Here is a 15,295-nt window from a genome sequence, read left to right on the forward strand (position 1 = left end):
ACTACCCAGATTAGCCATTGCTAGTAATCGTAGTTGACAAATACGCCTCATACAGTATTCTGCGCATACAAACACCATAGCAGCATGACCACAGATAGAAGTTGGACAGAACTTGGAACTTGGAAACTGCGACTTTCCAGTGCAAATGGAACACAACATTAGTGTATGTGGCTCCTTGTGTGTGTATCTCACTAGCTAGCTAATTGTTGTTGCTCTGCACTGGCACAAAAGCGTAACCCCCCTCCTTCATGTTAACACCATTAGCTCAGTCAGCACTGTTGCCATTGTCAGCACTGTTCATGCTGTTAGCATTATTAGCTGCTAGCTGCAGCCACCTCCATGTTGATAGCCGTGCACCAACAGTCCTGGCTTAGACTGTGAATCTTAGATGTTCTCTGAATGCTGCACACAACCCCTTTAAACCTACATGAACTAGTTTTTAGGCCATTTGGTGGCAGTGGAAACAAGCTGCACACACAACACGGACACATCCACCTTTTAAGTTGACTTATTGATGGGGGTAGTTTACACATCCAGGGATTCAAAGGCAACATTATCATTCATTTGAAGTGGTGTCTCTGGCCAGCTGGTCAATGTAAGTCCATTCACCCTACTTTTAGCTCTGTGTTTGGCCACCCACAGGAAAAATATTAAATGAAAAAAATTGCACCATTATCAAAACGAACACACGACAAACGTTTTCTTGCCCACTGAGACTGCAAAGTGTTTGTTGTATTTTTTTGAAGGGTGCCTCTCTCTGTCTTTGAATACACCTTTTAAATATCAATTCAGACGTGCATCATGAGAGCTCTTCGAAAGAGAAGTCCTCGCTTGATGATGCTCCATGCTGGGAGGACATCAATGGACGATGACTTTTCTCCCAAATGAAGGAGAAGTGATCTGCTGTCAGTGGGGAGTCAGCATCAAATGAGTTACCAGCAGGATTGGCAGTTGTTAAGTGGAAGGGGAGGGGTGGTGGTGGTGGTGGGGCTGTGTGCAGGGGAAATGAGCTTTAGATTGTGTGAAGTAGCCAATTACCTCCGAGCTACTCAGTGCAGACATGATGTCTCAGTGCTCGCACACTCTCCAGTGAGAGGATATCTGAATGCTGCTTAAAGAAAGGGCTCGCTTTTTTGGGGGGGGTGAAGGGGGAGTTAGATTGGTTTGGCCTCCTGGCACTGGCAGAGAGATAAATGGACTTTGACGACACCACCTGCAGTGCTACTCTCTCAAGTCCATCAGTCACAGGAAGATTTCTAAAAAAAGGTCACTTCACTCTCCGAGGCACTAAGACGGGAGCGCAGAGAGGGAAGGGGAACAGTGAAGTGACGAGGCTGGAGCAGGTAGCAAAAGACCAGAGACTGAAGCTCTGGGTCGGGCTTCTGCTGCAACCCAAAGGCGTGCAATCAGCTATCTGACGTACACTGTTATGTAGACCATGTAGTGTCACCATTACTGTCGACCCATTGTCTTGTCTTGGATGCACCCTCTGCTGTCACTAGGGGGCACCCTTTGATTGTTGCAGGCAGGCAGAGTTGCATTGAGTTTATGTGGCATACGGTCATGCATGCATGGACTTTTTTGTTCATGTAAGGTCCATGATTTTATATTATTACCGTAGAAACCCATTCATTTTACTTGCAAATTATTGTTCCTTTCCTCCCACCTATGTGCATTTAACTCAGTCACCTGTTTGACTTTTGTTGCTGGAATACAGTCCTGAACACCTTGACTTGCTAAACAGCCAGAGATAGCATTAATCTCCCCCCTGACAACCAGCAAAGACACATTCAAGTTCACCCCAGTATCCTAAACACACTGCATGCCTCACAGAGAATAATGCAGCTCTTGGGGACATGGGGGCTTGGAAACCAGCTACATGCAAATGCTTGGGCTAAACAAAGGAACGGGAATCAGGTAAGAAACAAGTCACAAATGTGGGTAGAGACGGCAAGTTAATGATCGGGTGTGCAGCTTGCTCGAATGCTCAAGTGGGTGCACACAGTATGGCAGCAGGCGCAATTTCACAATGCGTCGCTGACACCAAGCAAGGGGCTCATTAAACTGTCATCCTATTTGGTAATAAGGAGCTGGCACTGTATGCTAGCTGGAAACTGATAGCCCACAAACAGCACATTACCATTTCTTTAGCTGGAGGGTATTAGAAATTACAGTCTACTTCAAAGTCAAGATGGCCATCCTTTTGGTTACTGAGGCATTTCTAGCACATGCTTATGACAGTGGTGTCATCTTATAACAAGAAAACCATATGCCTGTTCCTGAAAAGGCCTATTGTCATTGCACAAGCTCTAATGCACCCATAGTTCAGTTGATACTTTGACAAGATCTATGCTCATGCATTCACTTAAACTACACAGCTTCAGCTTGTTGAGCATCTCCGCCCAGAGTACTGTGTGGTGTGGGGGTGTTTGGCCTGGGAGCCATTACGTCCCTAATTGCCATTGACGCGAGTGCTGATGAATACCAAGCCCATTATAGCTGGAGGTTTGATTCCCCGCTGAGAGTATAATTTTGTCCCCAAGAGAGATCTGGAGTGATACTAAATTTACCAATAAATAATTGAAGAGCTGAATAACGTGAGTAAATGACCCCCAGGAGTGAGGACATTCAAACGTGGAGGCAGTGTCAGTGTGTGTCCCTCTTGATTTATTCGCATCTTCTGCCAATGCTTATTTAATGTTATTGTTAGTATGCAGGCGGTATATTCTGTAGCATTCAGGTAATTTGGCTATTTGTGATAAAGACGGTAGGTTGTCTTCTCCACATGGCTCCACTCGAGCACGTTTAATTAGTGTTTTTTTGTCTTTCGCTGCATCTCCACCATCAAATCTTTCTTCACACATCTCCAGCTCCAGTGTCACCTCTTGGCTTTATGGTCCTTGGCAGGATTTGGGAGCCTGTTCAGGCCAAACTCAACACCGGCCCAGCAGCTGAAGTGTACATCAAAATACTGTCTCTGCGTGTTATTAAACAAATGCAATTTCCTCTTAATGGAGTGCCAATAGTAAAGGCGAGGACATATATGATTTATTCATGACTCTAGCTCTTTCAGGGTGCTTCTGTTGAGAACATGATGGAACGTATGACAGCTCTTCTCCTAAAGAGTGTCTAAATGATTGAGAGCAGTGTAGTGGTTAAGTGGACCCGGGAGAATGTTTCCTGGTTTTTGTCTCTGAAGTTTTGGCAGTATTCATTTTTCCTGGGATTCAGTAGAGGATGCCATTCCATTGTGAATATCATAGCGTCCATAGACACATCAGAATTACTGCTGAAACAAAGGGAAGTTGATTGAGGTGCCACTACAGTAATTCCCACCAATGCATCAGTCGATTTCTTTCCTATATGACTTCAAAGGAGGCTGAGTTTTATAGTGTTGGTTGCACTGAAAACAAAGTGAAGCTCTTAGTTTTTAGCCATTCTGTAGCAGCATGTCAGTCCACCGCTTTGGTCCAGAATGAAATAGCTTAACAACCACTGGATGGGTTATCATCTGGCTTTTCATTTTGGTGGTCCAATACTTTGGTTTATGGCCAAATACTTGGAAAAGTAATGACATTCCCATCAGCCTCAGCTTTATTTTGTGTTCAGTCAGTGCTAATAAGCAAATGTTAGCATGCTGATACTTGAAACTGAGATGGTAGACATGGTAAACATCATACCTGCTGTACTCACAATGCTATCATTGGAATCCTAGACTGTAAGAGGTGGACATAGCCACCAAGATGTCACCATTGGTTTGTGGATTACTGTTTTGAAGTTAGGCATTCAGCCAGATGTGTTGGCATTTGGACCAGAGGGTGGAGCTGTGGAGGAGCGAGGGGTGGATTGACTGAGAACCAAAGGGCACCACCATTGTTGTGACTTGTCATCACTAGGTAGCCACACCCTAAAGCCCACCCTGCTTAGCTTCTATTTTAGTCTCAATGGGACAATAATGTACAAAGGAAAATTATGCCGATTGCCCAACCAGTGTTGTTTGACACTGATATTAGGTTGAATTAAGGTTGTGATCTCATGTGACCAAAATTCTATATCAGGATGTCTAATGCCAACAGCAATTTGACACAGAATACTGACGACAGATGACACTGATATTTTGTCAGCTTTAAGATGTGTTGTTATGTAACCAAAATGTAACATCTTCCAAAGGTATCATGCCAACGCCATTTTAATGTAGAATAACAACATTTAACTGCAACGTATTGAGAACACAACCAAATGTCTGCAACACGCCATAATGGTTAACATCTATACAAAGTAGAATTCTAACGTTAGACATTATTGCCAACACAGTTTTTTATTCCAACCAAAATTTAACATCTTGCTGACATCATACAGACATCTGGTGCTAGCTAGGATAGAGGAAGTCTTGAAACTAGTGATTAGCACCATAAACTCATTAGGGAAATGTTTACTGAGGTAATAAATCGAGTGAGAAGTAGGGTCATTTTCTAACGGTCGGACTTATTTTTGCAACCAATGGGGTCGCCCTCTGCTGGACGTTAGAAAGAATGCAGGTATAAGGTAGGTTGTGACAGGGCTATCACTTTGCAGCTAAACTGGCTAAAATAAAATGCTCTCTTTGTCAGTATCAGCTAGCTCTAACTTAACATTTCACTTATCAGCATGCAGTAAGTTTATGCTTGGCCCTTCTTGCCTCAAATCATGGTGGCCCCCAATAGAGAAGAACATTCACTCGAAACAGTGGCACTCCTAATCATGTTTTGCCCTTGCTGGATTAAGTTTGTGGACATTACTGTGAACATACATCAAGAAGTTGAACTCTGGTGGGACCACATGTAGGATCCATGAAAAACCACATTCAACTATCCACAAACTGTATGAACATTGAGTGTGTGTTGATTGTGTGGCAAGAAAGAAGGGATTAATAGGGAATACAGTGACATTTAATTAGTTCTAGATGGAAACACCCTTTAGTGAATATGGATTTCGTTATCAACCAGTCACAGCTATTAGTGCTAGGGTAGCACCACTGCGTCTCCCGTTTTTACAAAGGCACGTCTGCATCGACTTCTCTTTTCAGACCCGCAGATAACCCTTTGATTAGAATGTTAGCATGCTGACAGTAGCATTCAGCTGAAAGCACCACTGCGTCTAAGCACAGCATCACAGGGCAGCTCGCATGGCTAGTTTGGACAAAACTCCTCAGCAAAGGGAGGTGACAAATTCAGAAATGTGCTTTTGTGGGAAATGTATCAGCCTGGTGCTAATGGAGTTTCCCAAAGGATGTGGAGGAAATAATAAGATGCAGGTTTAATGGAGCAGGAATGTGAGCAGGTGAGCTGTTGAGATAGTGTTTTAGTGCTTTTATGGCTGCACAATTTGGGAGTGTTCCTCTTTGTTGGGCCTTTAAGTGCTTCCCAGATTCAGCCATAGAAAAAAAAGGTTATTTGCAGCCCACAGCAAAGTAAGTTTGGAGCCTCCTCTAAACAAACTCTGTTTGCTGAGTTTGACTAGAGTTATAATGACAGTGAGCATGTCTAACATTTCAGTCAGAGCGATTCAGCACCCAGAACTGAAATATATATATTCACCCAAGCACAGATTTTGTACAGACAGCCAATTTTTTGTCAAATGATTCCTTTTGTTGTGCATTCGTGCATAGCCCCACAATATGTTACGCCGTGCCAGCTGCAATCTCTGTACTGCTATGCTTTGTGATCCCACAGCCTTAAAGCATCATGGGTTATTGAGTGTCTGTCTGAGATATCAGCCTGTCCCTCTTCCTTCATTAGCTATGCTGCTTGGCTGCTGTTAAGTTCAGATACATGCATACGATGTGAGTGTCTGCATATGCTGACTGTGTGTTTGTGTTACCTGCAGTGCTGTTATACTCAAACAGCCCGAGCCGAGCTTAAACACATTAATCACAGTCGGTGCCTTCAACTCAATTACTAAGACACACAATTTCTCTTCTGCCTTATTATGCGCAGGCTTTTATAACATGCGTATCGGTGGTGCTGCGTTAGCACGGAGCCGCCTCTAATTTGTTTGACAACGCGAAGGACTCACAGATGTTGGGTGGTTTTATTGTTACAAGGCGATGAAGAAATGGCTGCATTATTCACTTTCAATTAGAGAGCTGCTCAAATGCTCATAATGCAGCAACAAATCCAAACACCTTGCCATCGTTAACTTCTGCAGGCTCATTAAAACCCATAACTTCATCATCGGGAATTGTGCATCACATTGCGATAAGTCTTCTCCACTTGCTTTGTCTGTCGACACTACTGATTGAAATCATTGTCAGCTTCATCATCATTTTATCAACTTAACATGTATTTAGCTGAAGTAATTATTTCTTCATTAGACTAATAAATGAGTATTTTGACCTATTTAAAGCAAATGGCTTTCTTTGCAGCATCCGGTAGCATATTCTCATCATCTTTCAATGCTGAGTCTCAGTTGTGTTTGTGTTATGAATGAATGGCCTCTTCGATTTTGGCCGGGGTCCTTGGCAGCAATCAGTGATGTTTAGCGCCTGCTGAGATCACTGGTGTGAGGGGAGGCTGAGCTCATGAATTTTCCAGCGCAGGCTCTGCGAATGCCTTTGTGAGGTTCCCTCAACACCAAATATACTGCCGCATGTATCAGGGACTAACAGACTGGCTCTCTTCTTTATGGGCTTTTTAGTGCCGATTTTATTCGCATGGCCTGCCAATGACGGCAGCCTCCCGCAGACTTACAGGAAGTGGTAATATCACCCAGTGCTCTGGTTCCACTCTGCGCAGGAGGAGGCTCTACTGCTTGATGTCCTGTCCTGTTCTATAAAGAAAAGATTATTTTCATCTGTCACGCCCGAAGAGGCTCGCTAGTTTTGCCACCGGTTGGCATGGCGACAGGATGGCACACTGCCTCTCAGTATCAGCGTAGAAAGAAATATTAAATAAAAAATAAGTTAACACCTAATACACTCATGTCTGTCTCTCATCTGCCTTTTGTATGGACTGTATCTATCCCTCACAGTATATTATTTCTAAATCTGGCTCTTGCCCTTTTTCGAGCCCTAGCCCACTTAGTCATCTCGCATCTGTACATGCTCTGTGCCACTTGAAGTCAGGCTTAATGCCCCCTATGTATTATTCAATGGCTATCTTCTTGCACGCTGCCTTACAGACCCGCCATGAATGGAGGTTGACATGGGAGTCTGTGTCAGGTGGGATAGGATCTCACACAGCAATTAGAGGGGTGGTAAGTGAGCTGTCTGGTCCACGTACACCAGATCTGCTCACTAGATATGTGATAGCTACTCCAGCGGCCTCCTTCTTCCCTCTGATTGAGCAGGTTTGGCCTCTTCGAATGAAAACGACTCTCAGGCGAGATCTCTCCTTCCATGACACACATGCAACTCCATTAAATAACACGACTACTGCCATCTCATTTCTTTCCCAATGTATGAGCAGTAATATGTGTGTGCGTAAGTGTGTGGGTGTGGGTGTGTCACAGCCACTTAGTCTGAGACTTCTTCCTTTTCGCCCCGCTGTGCCAGCCCCCAGCCTGTCTCATCCCGGAGCTGATGCTGTCTAATAACCACCATCAAGACAATGATACAAATTATATTTTAAACCTCAGTATGATTCAGAACATCCAATTAGGTGACTTTCTCTCTGTGTGAGCAAGCTAAGTGACATTACATTAGAGTAGCTTCCAACAATTTTTGGCTTTTGTTTCCTGAAAATGAAGTGATGTCTAATTGAGACTTCATCATAGCTTTTTAACGTGGTATGCATTCTGTTAATGTCGTTATTCAACATTTTGCAAAAAAATGTTTATTCACTTTCTTGTAGAGAGTTAAAGGGAACCTACTGGGGTCGATCTTATTTTCTGTCATATATATAATGTTACAGTGTAGAATGTTCATATTAAATGGGGTCAACATTTCAAATTGTGGGGTAAATGTATGTAAAAGTGATTCCTGTGAGCAAAAACCTCAGGTTTAGACCTTTCTGACTGCTCTGTTTCCAACATTTTTTCTACTCTGGAGACACGCTGACGTCAGCTTGTGACTAATTTCTTGATATTGTCATCTGCTCCAAGCACGCCACTAATTTACTATCGTCTCTTTCATGATGTAAGTCTTTTTGGAAAACATCTTTTTGGGCCCAACTGCATCATGTGACAAACCCAAGAGTTGTAATTCCACTGTTTGGCCACTACGAAAATTGGCTTGAGAGCCACACTTCCTGCGGGACTAGGTAGGGTTGGATATCGTTTGGGGTTTTTCTCAATAGTGGGGCCAAAATAATACTTTTTTATTGCAAAGACAAATTTGAATGTTAAAATTTAAAAAATATATTAACACATAACAGTTTAAAGTATACTTATATGAATATATATATATATATATATATATATATATACACAACACTATTAACAAATCCACATAACAAATAATACATACCCTAAACACAATACTTTAACACCAAGTAACCCAAGTAACAGTTACAGTACTAAAAACAGCAAAAGAAATATTGGATTTTGACTGATGTTTTTTCTTTATCCATTCAGGAGTGGCATATACATTGAGAATAGCTGGTCCACCTTTAGTGAGCCTGGTCAGGTTCCAATGGGAGGCTAACTTCACTTGCTAACTTCCTTTACTTTAATTAGCATGTGACAGGCAATATGGAGCTTGGCTTGGGTCTTGGCGAGTTGTAACATTTATTTGCTGACAAATAGCCTAAACTGTAAACATTGGCACCGGGATCCAGCACCCAGCCCGAGGGGATCCAGACCCCAAGATGGGAACCACTGCACCAGCATGTGAGAAAGCATTGACTCTGACTGGTTGTTGAGTTGTAAAGATGCTGTGATGGACAGATTCATGAGTCCAGCTTTGTGCGTGTGTTTGAGCAGGGAGGAGGAGGTATCATATTAAACACTATGGCTTGTGTGCACATATATATGCAGCACAATTTGATATAAGTGCATCCTATTGTGTTCAAAGATCTGCCGCTGCGGGGGGCATATTCTCATGTTTCATACATGAGCTCATTAACGGCGCTCAGATTGCCCTCCTCTCCATCCTGACTAACACTCAGCCAGCCTGCGTCTGCCTCCTCAGGCGCAGCTCACTGCTGGCAGAAGGGCGCAGGAAGCAACATAAGCTATCCATCCAACTTAATGCCCCACAGAAAATCTGGCACTGTATGAGGACCTATGCCATGTTAGAATCCCCTTTTATCCTCAGGCCGTCTCCAGTTTTATCCCTTCTTAGAGCGGTGGGAATGATCTTTCCTCAGTTGTGTGTTTGTCTTGAGAGAGAACCTGCTGGCCCTTTCTACTGAATTGTATGTATGCGGTTTCTCAGCACAAGCACAATATAGCAAGTGACAAGTCTGTTTTAATGGTATTACAGCTGTGATTTGTTGCTAGGATACCCCATCATGCCTAATAAAAGTAGTAAATGAAGTGCAAGTAACAGGCTGTTGCTGTCTCTGCTCCTCTCTCCACACAGAAAGCCGACTGAAAGAGAACACTACCAAGTATATCAAGCTGTTGGAGGACAGATTGCACAGGTGAGTCTTTTGTGCTTTGTCTCTCTTTTTAGTGCAGACATGAAGACTCAGTATTCCACAAACAGAGCTACAGCCTCCGAGGAATTTCCTCTCACCTCTGTTGTCCTCTAACCAAAGCACCGTCTCCCCGAAACACCTCCACACCCACCACATCACGCACTCACACCTTTTCCCTTATGCTGCTGTCTCCCAGAGCTCCTTTCTCACATTTCACTGTCTCTCACCTGCACAATTAGTCTTCCTCTTCACACCCTCTCACATATTTTATATACCTTTTTATTTTGTAAACATCCACATCAGCTTAGTTTCCACCACCTCCTCATCTGTAGAAACTGTTTTAGACAATACTATATCTTTTTCTGTCTGTTCCTATCTTTATCTCAGAGCTCCTAAATCACTCAGGACAGGTCTGTTGTGTTGTGGGTGGTCGCCCAGCCCGCCTGACAGTTACACAACAGGATTGTGATGTGCTGAGTGGCTGAATTTTCGAGCAGAGGCTGTTGGACCCAGTCAACTTTTGACACCATACATGTGTTTGTGCTTCTTTATGGAGATTGGAGCTGCTTAGCTCATCTCCACTAACACAGTAAGCGCGGAGCAGCTGCAGTGCGATCAGCTCTCATTCTGCAGCATTCTGGATTCATTTCTGTTTACAGATGGATGGAAAGAGCTGCTAATGGTTTTGGTGTACACCACATGAGCTGTGCTTTCTACTCACTCTCTTTTTTTAAGTGTTCAGAGGAGGAAGGTGAAGTCGCCTGGGCTTTTTTTTTTTTTTTTTTTTTCTTCTGAGCTGGGAAAAACCTATATTGTCAGAGACACCGTGTGTCTGCTTGACCCATGCTTTTGTGTGTGGTGTGTGAGACCGGATAGTTTTCTGTGTTGCATCCTTGGAGAGGCAGGGTCAACTCTTTGGATGGGAGCCAGGGGTCAGTCACACACTGCAGGGCTGTTTACTTGTTGAGGGAAGCACAGGCTGGTCAGGGAGCAACATGGCTGCGATCTCAGTGCCCAGCAGGGGAGCGAGGCTCTGGACCTCTTCTGTCAATAGGGCAGATGGCCGCTTTGTGTTTGTTTGATTTTGAGAGTTGCTTGACAGTACCTGTTTGTGCCGTGTATCTGTTGTGAAAGAAGTGAAGAAAAAAACAAAGTGGCAACAATAGCTGACTTACTGGAAGATGTATCTGACAGGGTATTTTACTATATTGGTAAAATATATATTGCAAGAGGGCAAAACTAGATACCATAGCAGACTTCCAACATACAGAATGTTTACATGCACAGTTACGTCGAGCTAAGGCTATAGCTTGACCAGGCTATTTATTTGGACTACTGTCCTTGTCCCAGTATGCAAGTGAGTGGAATCAGTTTATTGACTGAGGTGTGTCCGACTCCACTACCATAGGTAGCGATATGCCCCCCTTCAGCTTGTTAGTACTGGATCTTTTTCCACTTGACCTATTGCGTCACAGACTAAACAATTGCCACTCTGTATTTTCCTCCCATCCATGAAATATTTATCTCTTTCAGCTGACAAAGCATGAACTGTGTCTCCTTGTCTGTCCAAAAATTCACGGCTCTGGATGTAGATTTTGCCACATTGTTACTGGCTTCGTCTTCTGTTACGCATTTAATGCTATTTGACTTCTGGATGGAAACTGTTAGGCATGCGCCTGGGCTAGTTTGGGTCCTACTTACTGTATACATAAAGGAGTTATTCCACTCCCAATCGTATTATCTGGGTGTGTTAGTCCGACTTTGAGAAATTTTATTTGGTATGTTTCAGTCGGACTAACATGTTTACACGTATTTTAGTCAGACTAACAAAATAAATTGATTTTCTCCAATGTCATGTTAACGCACTGACATAAACTTCAAAATAAATGTGCAACACATAAAGTTACATCAACAGCAAAAATCATCACAGTCACAGAATGATCCCCAGAAAACTCCACAAGGTTAGGGTACTCACGCAAGTAAAAAAAAAAAAAAAAAAAAGTTTGGAGTTTGTACTATACTATCCAAAAACGCTGCAATGTGTAATTTTTACACTCTCCCTCCCTGGTTAATGTCTTCAAACTCCAAACCTCCAGTGTGTAACACAGACTTTCTGTTAAAGAAATCTGCAAGCCAGGGCGTCGGTGGCTTAGTGGTAGAGCAGGCGCCCCATGTACAAGGCTGTTGCCGCAGCAGCCCGGGTTCAACTCCAGCCTGTGGCCCTTTGCTGCATGTCACTCCCCCTCTCTCTCCCCCTTCACAATCACACTTGTCTGTCCTATCCGTTAAAGGCTAAAAAATGCCCAAAAAAAATATGTTTAAAAAAAAACAACGAGCCTGATGACATCAATAGTTATTTATTTCCAATTGTGGAAAACTCCTTAGTCACAGAAGACATTTTAGAACTGTTACCATCACTGGCTGAGTAGTGAGTAGTGCTAGTCGTGACCAGTAACTGAACTTCATGTGTAGACGAGTGGAGTGCCCCTTTAAATAACTATAAAAACTACAGAGGTGCACTTAGTGCTCAGCAGAGCGTTGCACAGAGCAGATTGAGTTTTCTTACTAACAGGGAGTGTATGTGAAATATATGAAGATACAATATAATTATGAAGTTGAATGTGCTTTTAATTACTAAAACAAGCCACAAATATGATCCATGTTGTTCATAACTGGACTTTGAACAGTATTAACTTTAGGCAACAGCACAACAAAGCAGGAAATCAATAGACACGACTAAAACAGACAAAAATATGACTACATAGCCTACTTACTTACTTACTTATGGTAGACTCACAGATATCAAGGAAAAATGACCAAATCAACAAATATAAAATTGGCACTCCTGGGGTTTCATTTACAAACATTGTATACGCCCCAAACGAGGCTTGAAAGACGCATACGCCACTTCCCATGCAAAAGTTGTGATGTGTAAAAACAGACTTGATGGGAGAAACTTTGACCCATGCTTATGGCCATTTTGGAAACGAGAAATTGGAGATGCAGATGGTGAGGTGGAAGCCCGATTGTAGAAATTGTCCAAAAAGTATTGGCGCACCTCATTTTTTGGCTTTTGCTCGTACGTGCATTTTTAGCACGGATCCTACACATTGCTTTGTAAATGAGACCCCTGGTGTGGTATGATCTCGTGCTGAGGACGCAACAAAAACATGTTGCAGCTACGGCAAATAGAGCATGGTGCATATTAGGCTATATTTATACTCAGCGTCATGCATTTACAGTACATTTCCTGTTTATATTCAGTTTAAGCCAGAGACTGATTGCTCCTAAATGCACCACTGAGCGCCACAGGAAGTCATCCTTACCTGTGGCCATTAAACTGATGATTGGACTCATTTGGCTATTTATAAAACAAAACACACAATATAATTACTCATTCTTATTTCATTTATAACGCTACAACCATTTCATTGTATATTGTATATATTTCAGATTGTCTACTTTACTATTTTATTTTTTATTTTATTTTATTTTATTGTCTACTTTAATATTTTATTTTATTTTATTTTAATGTCTACTTTAATATTTTATTTTTTTATTTTAATGTCTACTTTAATATTTTATTTTATTTTATTTATTTCATTGTCTATTTTAGTATTTTATTTATATCTTCATCTTTATCTCTTGTTTCCATTCATGTTGTATTTCTATTTCTACTTTGCACGGAGCATTGGAACAAAAACTATTTCCCCCCGGGGATTAATTAAGTATTCTGAATCTGAATCTGAATTTCATCTTATACATTTATATAACTGTTTCATATTTTATTTGTCATATTTTACCCCTAGTTTAACTTGCACTCTTTTATGTTTAGATCCTCATTTTGCTTTTACCTCATCTTCTTTTTCTTTTAAAACATTAGTGTTATTGGCAGGACCCTGAGACCTCAGATTTTCATTGCCAGTGACTGCATCTCTATAATTGTTGTGCTTCAATATAAATAAAGAACTTGAACTTGAATATAAAACTACTTTACACTAAAATCTCCATTTATTCTCCCCTGATGTAAACTTCTGAGAGTTTAAATCCAGAAACCAATATCAATAAAACAGAAATACATAATTGAATGCTTGGCCTCCAATGAAGGCTGGCTGCTGGGTGCTCTGTATCTCCCCTTTTAATAGAGCTTCTATATTCAGTGATCCCATCTTTTAGTTTCACCAACAGACACTTGATTATCTACATCACATGTATCTAACCACATCACCACTGAAAGAGCAATCACATTAAAGGACACCTTCTTGCGTATTGGGTGCTGTAAACTAATTTTCCTGCTCATCACATTCTACATTAATTGATTGGCTCTCCAGCCCTGGATCAGCTTCCATAACCCGAGGCGGTCCAGATCAAATCACAAGTACGGCTCTGCCTTTAGGCGAGGACCAGTCGCTTCCTCCAGCTCCAATTTGGCACAGTGACACATATTCGGCTTGATTGAATGGGCAATTGTCCCCACATGTGCACACACACATACACACACACATGCACCCATCATCCACTGTAAATTTTATCAGTCAGCTCTAATGTACATTACTGTTGATGGAGTGCGGTGGTGATGGGAGGTGAGGAGAGGAGGAGAGGGGGAGGGGAGGAGAGAGGCAGATTAGTACTGGTGAGATGTCTGGTCTCCGTGGAGACGGATGGTGTTGAAAAAAACAATTATCTCTTCCTTGCTAAAGACTAGAACAGGATGTTAGAGCAGCGCAGATGCTGTAAGTGTGTCACCAGAACAGGGAAAAAAAACCCATTTTATTCAGATTAGCAGCAGCGCACAGTTGTTTAATACATTATGTAGATGTTTCATTAGGAAATGTCTCTGGAATATTTCCTACATTTATGCATTCTTCTGTCGAGATTTGGATGTCATTTATCATATTTAATGGATACAATGCAACTGGTGCAGGAGTCATTAAAATGCCCAGACAAGACATCTTAGTTAAAATCGAGGAATTGCTGAGAGCCTCTGAGCAGAGAGTGAAAAGCAGAAACTCTATTATCACTTAATTGTAAATGTACATAAGAGAAACATTAAGTGTTTGTAACAAAGGGGGCCGTGGTTGCTCAGCTGTCTGCTGTAAAAACCCATCCCAGTAATGAAGCCACCCACCTTACAAACTGTTCAGTCCACCATCACACCTCACCCAGCCGTCAGCCGCTTGTATTTCACCATATTATTAGCACCTCTCCTCAGCTGCTGTTATTTGAGATGTTGCTGCATGAGAAGGTGAAAACATTACCAGCTCCTCTTTGCTTTCTAATGTGTGATTTCTCGTTGTGTGTAATACCAGAAGCACTGACACCAGACTACAGGTGAAAGTCTGATTAATTTTTATTATATTCAGGGTAGTAATTTTGTGGAGAGCTGGTGCTTATTTAACCCAAAATATGTCTGATTCAAAGCTCCAGCTGTGGCTGAAGATAGGAGCTGTTTTTCACACCCATATTGGTATTCATGTGTGAGACCTGAAGATGAACACATGACCCGATGCTGGGTAGCGTTCAGAATATTGTGCCTTTTCACTCTGGAGAGGTCTGACTGAACCTTCTGGTACCAACAGGACCAGACGGCCGCTGCTTCGTTCAACAGTTATATTTATAATCCTTCCTCTGTCTGTGTAATGCCTTGAGGAGAAAGAGCAGTCCTGTCAGTCAGCGGTCCCACAGGGGGGCTGAGAGACTGTAGAAGGAGTGTGCCTGCCTGTCTCTCCTTCTTATTA

General features: G+C 42.2%; 1 protein-coding gene across 1 annotated transcript in view; it reads left to right on the top strand.

The window, feature by feature from the left end:
* disc1 (DISC1 scaffold protein) overlaps positions 1-15,295 on the top strand; it is a 58,623-nt gene that overhangs the window by 19,660 nt on the left and 23,668 nt on the right. Inside the window, exon 10 of the mRNA XM_049600257.1 lies at positions 9,500-9,560. Within this exon, the coding sequence (XP_049456214.1) occupies positions 9,500-9,560 (61 nt within the window). The remainder of the gene's footprint in view (positions 1-9,499; positions 9,561-15,295) is intronic.

Source organism: Epinephelus fuscoguttatus, linkage group LG16, assembly GCF_011397635.1.
Source record: "Epinephelus fuscoguttatus linkage group LG16, E.fuscoguttatus.final_Chr_v1".
Classification (NCBI taxonomy): Eukaryota; Metazoa; Chordata; class Actinopteri; order Perciformes; family Serranidae; genus Epinephelus; species Epinephelus fuscoguttatus.